This window comes from Xiphophorus hellerii, chromosome 11, assembly GCF_003331165.1.
Source record: "Xiphophorus hellerii strain 12219 chromosome 11, Xiphophorus_hellerii-4.1, whole genome shotgun sequence".
Taxonomy (NCBI): domain Eukaryota; kingdom Metazoa; phylum Chordata; class Actinopteri; order Cyprinodontiformes; family Poeciliidae; genus Xiphophorus; species Xiphophorus hellerii.
The window spans coordinates 15,655,177-15,672,642 of record NC_045682.1 but is presented as its reverse complement, the minus strand read 5'-3'; the positions used below and the strand labels follow the sequence as shown (position 1 = coordinate 15,672,642).

The 17,466-nt window shown below is 37.4% G+C and overlaps 1 protein-coding gene across 3 annotated transcripts in view; it reads right to left on the bottom strand.

Annotated features, from left to right (window-relative positions):
- The window catches only part of LOC116728228 (roundabout homolog 1-like), a 104,546-nt gene extending 92,880 nt beyond the window's left edge, over positions 1-11,666 (bottom strand). For 2 of the 3 annotated variants that reach the window (XM_032576155.1, XM_032576156.1), the window contains exons 1-3: positions 11,393-11,666; positions 4,599-4,727; positions 3,126-3,218 (exon numbers count right to left, since the gene is read on the bottom strand). In XM_032576155.1, coding sequence (XP_032432046.1) covers positions 3,126-3,218; positions 4,599-4,683 — 178 coding nt within the window. In that variant the 5' untranslated portion in view covers positions 4,684-4,727; positions 11,393-11,666. The remainder of the gene's footprint in view (positions 1-3,125; positions 3,219-4,598; positions 4,728-11,392) is intronic. The other variant, XM_032576158.1, reaches the window with a different exon arrangement.
- Between the last annotated feature and the right edge of the window lie 5,800 nt (positions 11,667-17,466).

Here is a 17,466-nt window from a genome sequence, read left to right as displayed (position 1 = left end):
ATTTTTTTTCACTCAACTTATCCAGGTGAACCATGCATAAGTATGGCAAATTGGTGAATTTAAATGCCTTTTTCTCAATCCACACCCCAAAGAAAAATCTTTTTTTTTTTTTCCAGAACAGATGGTTGGGGAAAAAAAGTATGGACACAAAGGCATTCACATCTTCATGGCAACAGAGCACATAAAATGGCAGGGACTGTTAAGGAGCGTGTGCCAAGCCCTGGGAGCTAACGGTTATTTATTTATTTATTTCATTCCAGAGGAGCTATCCAGTTGGTTTTGAGCCAGGGGAGAAATTTGTCCAAGAAGAACAAAGCCAACTCTACAAAAAAACAACAAAAAAAATCTTTATGGAGCAAAAAAAATAGATTATTTGGAGTCTCCTCACACCAACAAACTTGGCTTTAGTCACCGTTTACGGTTCTGCTCATGAAATATACAGGTGGCGCTTCTGTAAAGTGGCCAGAGTCATCTCTTTGCACCTGGCGTCAGGATGCTGGATGAAGATGGTCTGATGTGTGGACACATTCCTTCCTAATGGTAGGAATGTGTCCACACATCAGACAATCAGATTTTCACTTTATGAATCAAATTCTGTTTTCCATGCACACTCTCCACATCATCAGCGTCTGCGTCTGACAGCTCTTTGGCTCGGACCCGTCTCGTGTTTGTCTTTGCTCGTTTGTCGGCTCCTCCCCTTGCATATGCTTAGGGGCTAACCAACCATTTGGATCAAAATGCAAGAAAGCCTCGCCTTTTGAAAACACACTCTAAGATGGTGATGTAATGTCTATGCCTTCTGTTTTTTTTGGTTCAGCTTCTTAATGAACTGGCACTCTGGCACCAACCTCAATGGTCATATCAGGAATAGAGAGTTGGAGGGATTTCAGAGGCAGAATCCGTCTGTCGTCTGTTCCCACGATGGAGCACAAAGTGTTTAGCATGTAGCTTGAAGGAAAATGCGGGATTTTTTTTTTAAATACAAATTTGATGTCAAACATTTTGTATTTTTCTATACTCTGACAATGTGCAACCAAGTGTCATTACTGTTGATGAAGAGGACCCAGATGTAATCTCGCTGTTGTCCTGTGAAGGCCTCAAAGGTTTGCTAGGGAACATTAGTGAGCAAAGATAAGAAAACACAGCAGAGAGGTCAGGGAGAAAGTTAAGGGAAAGCCAAGAACAACCTATGAAGTCGTCCATCATCCAAAAAGAAAAAGGGCACGGAACAACTGCAAGGGCTACGAAGGGATGGTCATCCAACAACACTGACAGGTGGAGCAAGAAGAACATTACTTTAAAAAAATTTTATGAAGCTCATGGTGACTTTGGAAAAAGTCCCCATCGGTTCAGGTAGGAAAACTTTGACTATGACAAACTTAAGTCATACATTACACAAATCCTAAGAGTGGCTGATTAAACGAGCCCATAAGAAGGTCTTGTTTACAGTTTACCTCATAGAGAGGAGACGGTTAACTTGTCTCCTCTATGAACTTTGTGACCTTTATCCAAAACTCTATGCGTGCAAGAAAGCCAACACTGAACACCACCCTAAACAAACCATCCCCACTTCAGTAGGGACATGGAAACTGGTGTAAAATCAAGAGAAGGAGGAAAAAGTTAAGGACAATTCTAAAAGAAAGCCAGTTAGACTCAAGCGAAAGACTTTAGACTGAGGCAGAGATTTAAGCACTTTTAGCTGTATCGCAAGAAATTTGGCTCTACAAAATATTGACTTAGAGTACTGAACACCACACTTTTAAGACTTTTATATGTAAAACATTTTAAAAACCTTTTATCTTCCTTACTTTTACTTTTCAATTATGAACCACGTTGAGCTCAACATTTGGTGAAGTGTGTGGGATATGAAACATTTTAAAGCCTACAAAGCTTTTTGTTGAAGCTCTTAGAATTCAATAGTACCTATAAACATATGGCTCCACAACTGCAACTGAAGTGTCCGGGAAAGAACATGAGACATATCCATTTCATGTTTCCTCCATACAGGGGTCAGCACAGATTAAAATCACCAGGGCTAGACTGACAGGAACACATTTGTTCCACCTCAGTACGTCCCATGTCAAAGCCCTTACCATTAAATGTCAAAACAAGAGGAAAACCGATTGAATTGTGCAGCTTCAGACACACCACTTGTGGTTTAGGGAAGCTGAATTGGCATTATGTAGTGTTAGAGTCTGTGTCAGCAAAAGGCAACAAAGAGTTCTTACTGTGTTCACTGCTATCCTTCAAAAGACAAATAAAGAGTTTTGCAGAGACAGCCTAATTTTCCAAGGCATATCAGACTCATCTTATAGAGACAAATGATGAAATTTACATAAAAAGGTTCAACAAAATAAAAAAAGAAATGGCCACGAAGAAGTAATGCCATCGTGACAGAGCAACAAAAATGTTAAAAAAAAAAAAAACACTCCAAAATTTTTTTGCTCAGTACATTAAAATTGCATTACCATTTTTAGAGTTATTGTATTTATATGCTTTAATGAGCATTTTGTGTCCAACATCATTCATCAGGACAAAGCACTCAAACATAAAACTCATATTCTTCCAGAAAACTGTAAAACAGCTGAAACACTGACTTCTTTTAAATCTCGACTAAAAACCCACCTGTTGAGAATTGTATTTGAAATGTAATCAATTACAAATGTATTGATGGAACTTGACTTAATGCTGTGTTTTGATTGTTGATTCTATCTTGCATTGTGTTTCTGTGTTTGTAATGATGTAAAGCACTTTGAAATGCCTTGCTGCTGAAATGTGCTATACAAATAAAATTTGATTGATTGATTGATTGATTGATATTCTATAAGGCAGGTGTCCTAACCTTATCAATGGACTTATCACTTATCAAGGACTCTACTTTAAGGTCAACTCTCCTCCATCATTACACAAAGTTTGATCAAGTTCTGCACTTGTTTCACGCAGGTGAAAATCTTATAGATGTATGCAATGTGTGATTTTTCTGATGTCAATGTGTGGAAAAAGAAAATCAAAGTGACCTTTAATGAGGGATTCTGAAAACAAATCATAGTTTTTTCTGCTGAGAAAATTTTAAAACGTAGGTTTGATTGTGCATTGTAAAGAAACAACGGCATGTCGACCCGTACCTTTGTATCCGAAGCTGATGTCTTGATCCACTTCTGTTGCCAATACTGGAGATGAGGTGATGACCTCATTACCTCCTCTACGTTTTTCAGCCTCTGTTTGTACGGTGACATTGATTATTAGAGAAAGAGAAAAAAATAGTGAGAATGGTTAATATTGCTGCAGATTAGCCACATGCATTGTAACACAATCAAAACATGTAAACATAATAATAATAAATTCACTGAGTCACCTTCTTGCATATTTTTTTTTTTTAAATTTAGTAAAAGAAACAACTTAGAATAAAAACAAGTAAACATGTGAAAAAAATGTTACTAATATGTGAAGTATTGAGTTAATTACATATGTTTCCATGAACTCTATTGGATTGGATCAAAACATTTTAGAAACTGTTATTTGGAGGTGAAAGTGAGAATAAATCACTTCTTGTTGCTAAGAAAGGGCTGCACAGTGGATCAGTCGGTAGCACTGTTGCCTTGCAGCAAGAAAGTCCTGGGTTCGATTCCCGGCCCAGGATCTTTCTGCACGGAGTTTGCATGTTCTCTTTGTGCATGCGTGGGTTCTCTCCGGGTACTCCGGCTTCCTCCCACAGTCCAAAAACATGACTGTCAGGTTAATTGGTCTCTCTAAATTCTCCCTAGGTGTGAGTGTGTGTGTGCATGGTTGTTTGTCCTGTCTGTCTCTGTGTTTCTCTGCGACAGACTGGCGACCTGTCCAGGGTGAACCTTGCCTCTCGCCCGGAACTTTAGCTGGAGAAAGGCACCACTCCCGATCACCACTAGGGACAAGGGTGTTAGAAAATGGTTGGATGGATGGATAGTTGCTAAGAAGTTAAAATATTAAATTCAATGTTCACCTGCAGTAATGATGGATTCTTTCCCAATTGATGGATGTTTTTATATACTGTACCACTAGAGGGAGCCATTGATTTACAATATTTGACTTAAACAGTAGAAGTATAGTACTGCATATTTATTTATGTATTTATTCAGTTGCATACTACCAATAAGTTATTTTGAATTAAGGTCAGAATTGTATTACAAGACAGTTTATAGAATTTCACAATGCTTATTTTAATGCAATGATGTACTACATATATGCCCATCAAAATTGAGATCACTATAAATGCAATTATGCAAAAGAAGAAAATAATTACATTCAAAGCTATAAAGTGGTGTTATTTCCTAGAACATTTTCTGTCACTTAATCTTAAAGCAAAGTAAAGAAATATGAAAACACAAAAAGTTTTCGGGTTCAGATTTGCTGTTCACTGTATCCTTTTTCTTCTCCTTTTTTCACAACAGGTTTCAATGTGGCCATTTTTTGTGCCTTCCTTAACCACAAGAGGAAAGCCAAACTATGACTAAAAGCAGCCAAAGTTCTGTCATCCAGATAAGCGCTGCAAATCCAATAATATTAGTATTCTTTTCACTCTTCTTTTCTCTCATTCATTTACTCACTCGGGAGATTCTCACCTAATGAGATGTCCTTCCCTCGGCTCTGCTCCAGCTGGATGACAAAGAGCAGGCTGATGAGAAAGAATAGCTGAGCAGCCAGCATAGTCTCAAAAGAGCCAGTTTGCCTTCAGGAAAGCCCTCATAAATCTGTAGAAAAGAGACAGCAGCAATTTGTGTTTCTGTCACTCCACCCCAGTCCATTTAGGCATAACTGTTATTACCATCAATAATTTCAAGGTTTGTTGTTATCCTCGATAACGACAATGAAGTTAAACAGCTTTACGGTTTATCTCCTGGTGAGAAGACAGACAAGAGAAAAAACGGAACAGAACACGGTGTGTTCATGTAACCCGCTGGCAAATACGTGCAGGCCTGTTTTTGTGTGAAATTCCACTGTAGATGAGACAAATCAGACAGATGGGCCTCCCTCAGCAGTCGTTCGCTGGGTTTGACGGATTCAACGTGATCAATTAGTGGCAATGGGCTGTTTCTTTGTCATAATACCAGCTTATAGAACTTCTACATTTTAAATCAGAATGTGATTTACTTAAAAAGCTTTATCTTAAAGTATTCCACCAAAATTACCTTACTTACCTGCTGCACCCTCCGCTCAAACTACTCCAAACAACTCATCTCGTGCACACAAACACCACATGAAACACACCCTCACTCTCAAGTGGTTATAGTGATGAGACACGATGACGGTGCCAGCCAGGAAAAAAAAAAAGGGAAGTCAGTTCTAGTGATCAGCCATCTGTGGCACAAACAGCTCTGCAGCTTGTCCAAGCTGTCTGAAGGATATCCAGAATCACGGGACATCTTGGCTCCCTGCGGCTGCCGACTCTGTGCAACACTTTAATTGTTCAGAGGCAAATCTGCCAGGAGCCAACTTGAGCAACGCACGAGCAAAAAGCAAATATACCACAAGCACACTGACGAAACTCTGTTTTCTCTGTATGAGTTAGGGTAAGTAAATGTTTAGCATTTTCCAGGTTTCTAACTCTTTCTAATTAAATGAATATCCATTGATTGTGAGGAAGAGGCTGCCATCACAATGATCCCCAAAAGCAAGATGGTGAACATGGTAAGCACGAAACAAAGTGATGGCTCCAAATAAAATGTGTGTCAACTTACTAGATTTTATATCATCAGCTGATATGTTTCTGCTATACAATGACATTTGTATAACCTGACAGCATTGCCAGCTTAGGAGAAAGAAAAAGCTGCAACATGCAGAGCACATGGCAACATACAGCACATTTAAATGTATGCAGTAATAAATGAAAAAGAAAGCTTAATTCCTGTTTGAAGGAAATAAGTGTGAAGTCTTTTGCAGCCACAAATAAGTTCTTATCCAAGATTGTACTTTATTTAGCGCAATATAAAAGCATGGCCACAGAGTTTTCAGTGCGCTAATAAAAATTACAACACCATGGGTTCACAAAAAAGGAAAACTTGCGGTAGCAACACACACCTCTGGTGAGTGTGTTGTTAAAAGAAAAAAAGTATATTATTGTGCGTCTTCTTGTAAACGATAGCTGAATCGGATGTTTTCATTGAAATTTTATTTGTGAGTTCTTGTGTATGCTCTAAAAAAATGTACCATAAACTAACCAAGGAAAAAAAAAGCTACATGGATGAAAAAGCAACAGCAAGGTAAAAGTAGTTTAAAAAAAAGTAGAAGACGTTGGCCAAGCACTTTAATTACAACATAAAGAAAAGTCAAACCTTGGCTTAGATATTCCACAGTGATAAAACATTATTAAAAACAGAGTTCATTATGTGCTTTTCCCATGTGATCCTGTGTGTCATTTGCTGAATCCCGTAGGTCCACATGGGATTAGCACATTTGTTTGAAATTACCTAATCTACCCTGCGGTGAGAACATTGTTCTGCAAATTTACAGTAGCAAACATGCTGCTGTCTCAAAAGCTACGAGACGGATATTATTCAGTACTAATATAATATGCAATATGAATAACTTTCATTTCATTGAGATACGATATAAAAACATTACACGCACAGTGAGGTAGGAAGATTGCATTTTGCACAACACTGAATATTGAATGTGGGTGGTTGTGTGATGCCACTGCATTGTTTAGACCTATCCAACAGAGAGGACAGAAAATAGAATGGCACAAAATGACTGCGGAAGAGAAAATAATCAAAATGAAATTTAATTTAAAAATAGTGTGAGTGGAAGAAAAGAAAATGCTCACTGGGGTATGCATGAGATGGTAATAATGGTGGCGGGGGAAAAAAAAATGTTTATGGAAATTATTTCACTCCAGGAAATCTACAGTCAAATCTAGAAGGAAAAGAGCAGGAAAACCACAATTATATGAAAAGATACAGAAAGCATAATGTGCTTTAAAGTCATTGCCAGAAAATGAAACACTGTGCAAAATGCTGGAGCTTTTCAGCAATCTCATTTGCATAATAGAAATTACTTGCACCTTGCTTCTGAGAAAATCTCATATGCACTAATGATTAAAAGGTATACAGTTGACCTTAGTGGCAGGGAAGTATCCTTTAAATCCATCTGCCCAGCATCTGAGCAAACAGGAAAAGGCTGTGGCTAAAATGAAATGGAGAGGCTGATGTCCTCGTACTTCTTCTATCTGTGGGGGAATAATCACTGCTTACCATCTAACACATTGTCAATAAGACAGCGCAGACAGGAGCAGACTGATCACATTCGGTAGAGAGCACTGGACTGTGAACAGAATCGGCTTTCGCCAACCTTCCTGCCCCTCTCCTCCCCAACCTAACACACCACCATCTTTCCATCATCCTAAATTTAATCCCACAAACTCATGCAGACATTTGCAATACGTCCAAAGTGCCCAGGAAATACAACACATTAAAAGCGTCAAGCTATGTAGTACTGACACTCGAGCACTCCATGGTGCTCTAGTGTCAAAGTGTTCATTATTTTGACACATTTGGTGGTTTATCCAAAAATGTGGGTCTCCTGGCCTGACTACCTTTTGCTGAAAATTCAGTACCAGCAGGTCAATGATTTCCTCCAAGTGGTCAAATAATTCTTACCTGAATTAGTTGGAAAATGCATCTGTTGTTGAAGCCACTTCAAGATTTCATGAAAGACATGGTGAGTTAGTCTTCATTGGTGCAGATGGAGGGCTTGCATAGTGTGACGTGGTATTAAGTTAAGTTAACATTGGGTCATTGTTGCATCATTTACAGAGCATTTAAATATATTTGTAGTAATTAGAAGTGGAATGGGTCTCATTTGCGCCAACTATTGGCTAGAGGATGGACAACAGCATCAGACTGAGTGCAATACTTAGTAAATGGGAAGTGCTCATGCCATCTTTCTCAAGTCACAGCGGTGCTGCAGAGCATTGTCACCATAAAACTCTCAAACAATATAGAAAAAAAAAACAACTACTGCCAGACCAAGTGTCAAAAAATGGTCAAGAAAGTGTCAAGTGTCAAGAAAATCATAGCAATTAAATTGTCACCGAAGTCTTTTGCACTGAAACACGTCACAGTCATACCACTCCTGGCTCTGTCTACAAATCCACACAGACTTCTCTATAGAAGTTGCAGTCAATGCACCACAACTCCATCCATTATTCCTTCTGTAAACAGTGACGTCAACCATCCATGTGTGTGACGTCAGCATTCTTCTTCTGCGCACGTGGCTCACACAGAAGTCTGATTGCAGTCACATCATTCAATAGGATTAATAACCATGCAAAAAAAAAAAAAAAAAAATTATTTCAGCCAAAAACATTTAAATGAGCATCGAGACCTGCTGTGTGAATGTAGTCTCAGTGTCAGTCTTTAGACATGGTTCTCTGTGCATCTTTCTTGAAAACCAGTTTGGGTTTTTTTGTATTTGCTTGTTTCCCTGTTGCTTCTGTGTTCTCTTGTCTCTTTTTTGGGTTGACTCTAAGTCATTGCTTATGCTGTCTCTGCTTTGTTTACATTTGCTTCCTTGTTTCCCATGTTACCTGTGTGCTCTGTCAGCCATTTGTCCAATTTACACAGTTCAACTTCAGTTGCTTGCCTTCCTGCACACCTGTGTCCAGTTTCTAATCAACCACCTGATCCTTGTTCAGCAATCAACTCTCCAGCTTAAATATATTTCATTAATTCACTATAATGTATTCCAGACCTTATAGGACTTGTGTATGTTTCCTTCAACTTTGATTTCTGTTAGCTTTTTTCTTTGTTGTTATTATTTTTTAAAGTTAAATATTTAAAATTGTCAACCTAATGTTTCCTCTCTCCGCTTGGGTCCTGCTCTACACCATATTGAAAGTTTGTATCTTTTCAAAAAAATAAAAAATAAAAAAATAAATAAAAAAGAAGAAGGGAAGAAATTATTGGCACTGTATGTTCAGCTAAATAATTTTGTTTTAATCATGCATTTATTTTTTAAATCAGAAGTCAAAATATAGTTTCAAGGTGAAAATTTGAGACAAATTCCCTTGAAGTTGAATTTCCAAGTAGAAATGTTTGAAATATCAAACCAATTCTAAACTTATGCACTGAAATTAATCCAATATGGCTGCTGCATGAGGCGCACTTTAATCATACAGTCGAAACTAGACATTCACATATAAACCTTTTATTTTCTCACCATCTGAGAATATATAAGACTAAACTTATTCCATTTTAGGGCAGTTAAAATCACCAAAATTATTTGTTAAATGTCAGAATAATTAGATTTTTAAAAGCTTCTTTCAAATTGAGAAGATGATCTTTATTATCTTTATTATCTTTATAAAATTCAGTAGAATTGATATTACTAATGAGCTGTAAGCTGCACTATAACTGAGTAAGGTTTATAGGCTGTGTTGCTCACTCACACACTTTTTCACCTCTGCCTACAGATTCTCCATGGGATTGAAAGCTGTGGCGTGTGCTCATAGTTCTTCTAAAAGAACTACACAGAAATAATTTACTGTTTTCTACATACACACTTTTTACTTAATGTACTCAAAATATTCCACCACATAAAGTGATGATTTATAGCAACAGTAAACAAAACGCCCTTCACAACTTGCTTTCAGTTTGATGCAACATTTGAAATTTGACTTGACATTTAAAGCTTTAGATTTGGGAATCAACTAAGAGCTTGGACAGTTTGATTTTATACTTGACTTGGAATGTACAGTACATGCCTGTACTTGGGCCTTTACTCAATACTTGAGACGTAATTGTAAACTGCAAAACAACCTGGTTCAACCTGGTTCCACATGTGGTACTTACCAGCACCATTACCAGTACGACAGTTTTATAACCTATATAAAAGGGACTTGTACACAATATTTCCTTCCACTGTGAGACACTTGATTAACAAATAATCAAACTTTTGATTTCACTTGTTTTTCAGGAATACCAATGAACGAGCAAGACGTCGTTTTACTATTCAGGTCCGCAAATGTCATATTGTAAGGGCAATTTTTATTCATGGCAATGGGTGAAGCCAGTCTTACCTGAGTATGTATTTACATCCCTGTACAGATCTGTAATTATTCATGAGAAGGTTTGCAGAACAAACGGCACCAGGGTGCAACGTGGAAGCAGGGGGCACAACCAGGAAGCATGATTCACTGACGAATTCTGGAATCTAAATCAGAAACGCAGCGGGAAGCATGTGAGCGAACAAACCCATGCTATCAAGACAGACAGCCGTGGATATTTGATGTCCTCAAAAACACACCTGCATATATTACTGTCACCGAGGCAAAGTCATACATCACACACTTTTACATTAGACCAAGAGAAGCTGAGGAGATCTGAGGAGTTCTTATCAACGCCTGGCAGTTATCGCTGACATATAGCCGTGTCTTTTGGGGAAATGGATGAGGAGACAAACACAGGCTTTCATCAGTGACTCTGTAATGCACTGAGGGAGCTATCAGAGCAAGACAAAGGATATTAAAAGTGTAAGAGGAAATGTCAGCAGGTCTGTCGGAGTTCATTGAGATGAGGAGTGAGGAGCTGACCGGGCAGACGGGCGACTTCGAAGAATGACAGATGATCACATGGATTGGCTTCAGAGGTCGGTGAACTGTGGCCCCCAGACCCGGGATGACCCTAACGTATCAATACAGAGTGGGTTGCACTATTGGAAAAGTGTGTGTTGCAAAAGGAAGGTGAAATAAGAATGCTGGAAAGAATGCTACACATTTTTACTTCTAATTTAATATGTGGATTTGATAACATAATTTCATAAAAAAGCTTCTGGATTGTTTTCCTCCATTTTCTGACTGATTACTTTTACTATGTTACATTTTTACAAGCTAAACCTTTCTCTTTTTTTGTAGTCGATAGTCAAATTACTTCATCCCTGGGTTGCAAAGCTTCATTTTTGTTTTATAGTTGTTGAAATGAAAACTCCAGAAATCTCAGAAGCATTTTTAAAAGCTCTGAAATAGCCTACATTTTGAAAATGACAGTTTAGATTTTTCTGATATTTTAACCTCTTCAACATAATGAGAAAAAAATCCTTTCTAACAGCAAAGGCTCTAAGCACAAATTATTGGTCATCTCTGTAATTTACAAAGATGTAAAAATTCTATATAATCAAAGAAAATGTGTCGAAAATCACAGCTACCACATGCGTGCTCAACAATTTGCTCATGAAACAACTTTCAGCTCCAAAGCACGTGCACAGTGTCTCCCCCCCCCTGCTCTGTCAGACTCAATAGGCAGCAAGAGGCTTTATATCCCTCTCCCACATTTTTAAAAAAAATCACAACTACACATTCTCAGTCAAACTAACTCACATGTTTAAAAAAAAACACAGGAATTATTGCAACTTTGCAACTTACCCTTCCTGGTTACATCTCCTTCGTTACTGGTCCATTTTGTCAGGGGTAAAAATGAAACATCTGCCTTTTCTGTGTCTTTCTGAAGCATCCAAGTACCCAACAATGACAGCAGAAAGAGAAATGGGGAAAAAATGTGCAGGTTGTAGACTTGTAGTAAAAAGAGCAGTAGTGGAGGTGGAGGGGGTTGAGAGTGGCTGGGGAGGGGGGTCAAAAGAAAGAAGAGCCTATATGCCGGAGGATGAGCCTAAATAATCCATCTGTGATCCAGGAGGCACTATCAGATGGGGAGCATACAAATCACCAACCTTCCTCTGCAGCAAGCGAGGTCCAATATCCTCAGGGTCCTAAGGCTGCACACAGACAGATTTACAACCACAGATTACTAAAATAACATTGTCTATTCAATCAAAAATTATATTCATAGAATTCTCTGGTCATTTATAAAAAGAAAATGTGTGTTTCTCTATTAATCACGTTGAATATTACATGAAAATCGGTGTTGTTTTGAAAAGTTTTAAAAAATATATAAGGAATACTGTCAGTATTTAGTTTGCATACAGCAATATATCAGGCAAATTGCTTTTATCTATCATGATTGTGCATCGCAGAGTACATTTATTGGAATCCTATTTGAAATAAAAATATGTAAAAATCTTTAAAACAGACAGCAGAGCGGAAATAAAAAAATCAGCTGCCAAAAAATATTTGTTCTTATCAAACACAAAGGCAGAATTATACAAATGCCTTTAAAATAAAATTAAATAAAGTAATTGTTTTGAAATGACACATAATTTATAACTTATAACTTGTATCACTAATCAAAGTAGTATAATATCTACAATGTGTTTTTGGCATATATATTACTGTACCCAGGTTTATAAGCCTCATTTGGCTCTTTAGATTAATTTCAGAGCATTTGACAAAAGGAAAGTTGGTTGTGCCATTCTCATCGTGTTATTATCTGTGTCAAATTTTTCTGGTTCAAATATTTCCAAATTAGTCTCAATATACTGTAGGTGGCTCAATTTCAAGAACTTTATAACATAGATTTTAAATAAAGATCTATGTTTTCTGGCCACAGCCAGAAAACTGTAAATTGATCTTCATTCTGTTTTTTATGAGGACAGTGAAGCAAAACAAATGACAAAATCAACAAATGGTTCACAGACACAAAATTGAACCTTTTTTTTACATCACCATTTCAAAGGAATGGTCAAAAACGCTTCTTTTTGTGCACATCAACCTTGTGCTGTCCTATTGACAAAAGGGAATTGGAGTATCGACAGCAGGTGTACAATATTTTTGCCAGCGGGGACATTTTCAAAAACGACTTAATCCTAAAAATAGACTTTTATTCTCTGTTAAACATACAGTATGTACTTAAGGGTTGCAGTTTTCAACTATTTCTGTCAGCGTCAGCTTGTGCTGCTGCGATAGAAGATAAAATCTCTATTATGTGTTATCACCACTGACTGGATGGAGTTTGAAATTCACTGTACAGCTCAGGTTGGTTACTTTTTTATTATTATTATTTTGGAAAGAAACCACCAAAGTCAAGCTACCTGCAGGAATCCTAAGAAAAAAAAATAGGTCAGTATGTTGTTGCATTATACTGAAACATCTTTCTGTTGTGGTTGCCAATCAGAATTGCATTCAACAGGGAGTGGATTCAGCTGCAGCAATGCATCCCTGTTCCGCTAATACTGTAAAATGGCTTTAGGTACATTTAATTTTTGCAATCAGGTACTATTTGTACATCCTTTTTTTATTATTATTATTTACTTTCACATTAAATGAATAGCTTCCCCAATAATTGATTTGGTTATTCTTAATTGAAAACCGTGTCCACTGTGATTGATTTGTGCATCATATTCTGTGTAATGATGCGTGAAACAAACAGAGAATTGATCTGCAGTGTTGCTCGGCAGGTATTCCTTCAATTCAGCCAAGCGCAGTGTGACAGACTCAGTGGATTACACAAATCAGGCTGGGACAAAGTTAATTAGCCAAAACCTTTCTCTTGCAGTGTTCAACTCAAGCAAGTAGCAGAAGAATAATCATTCTTTAGTCACGCATGGCCTGAAACATTTATTCTTCGCTGACAATAAATCAAACAACTTAAGGCAAGACAGAGTTGATTCAAGAGAGGTTTATTGGTTTGTCATTTGAGTATTCAGACAAAAAAAAATCAAACAACTGATGAGGAACTGGAAAAGAAGCATCACATTGGATGACACACACACATAAAAAAAATTACGTTTCTTTTCAGCTCCGCTCTTATCTTTAGTGCTCTTATCGAGAGTCTTCATCTAAGTCAGCGCTTCGGTTTTGAATTAACCTCAAGTCAATATCAAGGCCATCGATCATGCTGACAGGAGCAAACTTGTGAGTGGGACATCGGAAAGATAATCATCTGGAGAGGAAACGTGCTCTCCTCTGGCAGGAATGCTGCTTCGCTGATTAGAAAGACAAAATCACTTGCAGGCTGAACTTTGAGGTGAGAAAGACAAAAGACTGATGCTGTGTGCGACGGCCAATCATCATTACAGCGGAGGAGGATGTTTAAATCTTAATAGCCGGCAGACGGTTTTCATTATGCTCTTTGTCTTGAGTGACGAACATGAGTCAGCCTCGCTGTTGCAATTAATGTGTGATTTATTAACTTGGGGTTGGGGAGAGAATTTCTACAGCAAAATCAAACTTGTGGAGTGATGAATATTTTTTCTGTTTCATCTAAGATCCCAAAATATTGAATTTTTAAAAAAATCCAGTTATTTATTGACTTTTTAGTCAATAAGGTTAGTATTGATTTAATCTAAAACCTAAAAACAGAAATAAACTTCTGAATTATTCATATAATAAACAATATTCCACTCTGATACACTCCAGGTTCATATCTCAGAATGCCTAAATGTCCAGACCTAAATGTAATTACAAATCTATGTTAAAATCTGAACACTGATGTTCATAGACGCTTTTAATCTGATCTGGCCAAATGTAAGATGTTTTGCTAAGAAAAATGGGAAAAATTCATTATATTGCTGTTCAAAAGTGGTAGAGCCATAAGCTGAAAGACCGCACGACACCTAATATTGTAGCAAAATCTTGCAATGCAAAGTATTACGTGAAGGTGGTTAAATACAAAAATTCACACCAGAGCTCTGACATTTCTTCTGTAATGGTTTGAGGAAAAAAAGCATAAATTTCATCTAACTTTATAATTACGCTCATATCTGCGAAGGAGTCTCAGGGACACACTAAGAAAAATAATTACATAAATAAATAAAATTACAAGAATAAAGTGAAAATTACAAGAATAAAGTCAGAATATTATGAGAATAAAGTCATAGTATTATGGAAATATAGTCCTAACATTTCAACAATATCACAACTTACCCTTCTCTCATTCAACATGTTCCATACATTTTAGTCTTAATAACTTTATTTTAGTCACACATATCAGTAACCTGCCGTATTGACAAATGCCAGCACTCAGATTAAACTGAAATCATATTTAAAATCTCTGACATCATCAATCTCGATACAATACACTGATAAGAAAACCAATCCCTTCAGGGTAATTGTTCAAATGGAGTGATTCAAATAGAGTTGAATTCGCTGACCTGCACTTAAAATAGCATTCATTTACATGTTAATACTTTAGCCTTTTTATTTTCTTTCTGACACTTTAGGCACTGACACAGTCCTGGTTCCAAACAAAGCTATTTTCATGGATGTGCCATTATGGAGAAGAGCTGCACGGGGGAATCCATGAGAATGCAATCCAGGTGTCACTGCCCCTTGATAATCTCACTGGTTTTTCAGGAATTCATTTCCCCCAACAGCTTCACTTCAAATTGACATTCTGACACCATTTACATGGAAATCATTTTGCCTCCTCATCTGCAATAGTGGTCTGTGTGCACGCAGACAGGAACCTCTCTTACTGTGGAATTATTAATGGAAACAACAAAATCAAGAAGACAAGGAAACAAAGAAAGAAAGGAAGGAAGGAAGAAAGAAAGAAAGAAAAAAATTAGGGATAGAAGGAAAGAAGGAATAAAGGAAAGAAAGGAATAAAGAGAGAAAGGAAGAAGTGAATAGTAAAACAGGTTAAAGTCAAGGGCAGAGCTTTGGGTATTAAGGGATAAAGTAGAAATGGAAACAATAAGAGAAAGCATAATGAGGGAAATTCCTTTTCTATGGTTGAATGTGTATGTATTCTCGCAACTAATGCACCTATACACACACCCCCACGCGCACACACCCCCACGCACGCGCACACACACACACACACACACGTTAACAAAAAAGAGATGTAAAGAGTTTTCCTCAAAGAAGAAAGGAAATCCTCCAGCTAAGCTCAAAGCTGAGTAGGAGTTAAAAGAGGAATGCTTATACTGCATAATGTATGGCTGTAGGATTTTCTTAGGCTGCGATGAGAAATGTATGAATACAGAAAGGGTTTTTTCTCTTTGAGGTTAGCGGTGGTCACGACAAACCAAACCCCGCCGCCCCCCATTTGAAACTTCTACATGAACCTGTGGTGTATCAGAGTGGAATACAAAAAACTGTTCCAGTGAAAATTGCGAGATCTCCATTACGACTTTCCTAATAAGCAATTTACTTTAAACAAGCTTGTTTTACCAGCATCAAATCCACTGTACCTCCACAGCATCCTCTGGAGTTAGCATCTCTATTGTCAATAGGGGTCAAACGACAAACTCAATACACAAGATGAGACAATGATTGACACTGAATTAACAATAACAAGAAGAAATGACATTTTTGCAATATGTTTGCTAAAACTAAGAATTTACATATGTCTTTCATTTTAACGGCATACCAAAATATAGGCGCATAAGACACCAGATAGGCAATTTGGTCACCAGCAAAGCCTGACTTCCACAGAATTTGTGGATGCTGAACAATTAAGTGTCATGTGTGCCATAATATTTATCAAGTTCATCTGTTGCAACACTATAAGCATTGTGACTGTGGGGTTGAAGATCCACTCATGCTGAGATGCAGGGTTTTTGAAACAGAAAGTGAAACTGAAAGCATTTTGGGATTTGTCTAGCACAAAATAAATTGATCAGTCAGGTTATGAAAGACTTTGAATTTAATTCCCAGACTGTCTTTTGATCACTAAACCTGAAAAGGATTAAAACACAACTGAGGTAACCCACGCTGAGACAGTTGAACATAGAATTCCACAACAGTGATCCTGATGTGCATGCTCTATTCAAACATATATTCTACAAAATCTACCTAATGTCCCCTCACTTAGACTTGGGTATCACATTTTTCAACACACCGACATGCCAGTCTTGCCTTATATGTTGGTTCCGAAAGCTGTCAAAGATGCTTACACCTTTACAAATCAACCATCCATTTCTGTACACCCTTGTCCCTAGTGGGGTCATGTTTTTGAACTGTGGGAGGAAGTTGAAGTACCCAGAGACGAATGCACAGGGAGAACATGCAAACTCCGTGCAGAAAGTCCCCGGGCCAGGACCTTCTTGCTGCAGGGCAACAGTTCTACCAACTACCCCACTGTGCAGCCGCTTTACAAATCATGTCAATTATAATCAGTGTAAAATATTCCAGTCAAGAGTTTGATATGGAATATATGCTATGACTTTCATGTTTGTAATTATCTACATTAGCCCAAATGCCAAAAAAGCATGCTCCTTTTGATGCTGTAACAAATAATACTGTTTTAAAGAATCTCTGTTCAGTCCAATATAATATGTAGTTCAGATTTGATAGAATATTTCAGCTTTTGAAAAGGGGATTATCAAATACATTTCAAACTTATGTAAATGGAAGACTTTTAGTTTAGTACCAATAATAAGCTTCCAACATTAACATAGTAGAAAACAATTAGCCACCTACCAGTCGTAGTAAACTAGCGGTCCTTCTCCTGACATTTGGAATCAGACTAAATCATGAGACAATGGTAAGATTCAGACTTTCCATTGAGATCAACAGGAAATCAGCAGAGATAAAAAGGTTAAAGTTCAACGTGTATAGAATAGTGGGATAGAATACTGAGAAATCACTTTTTGTGT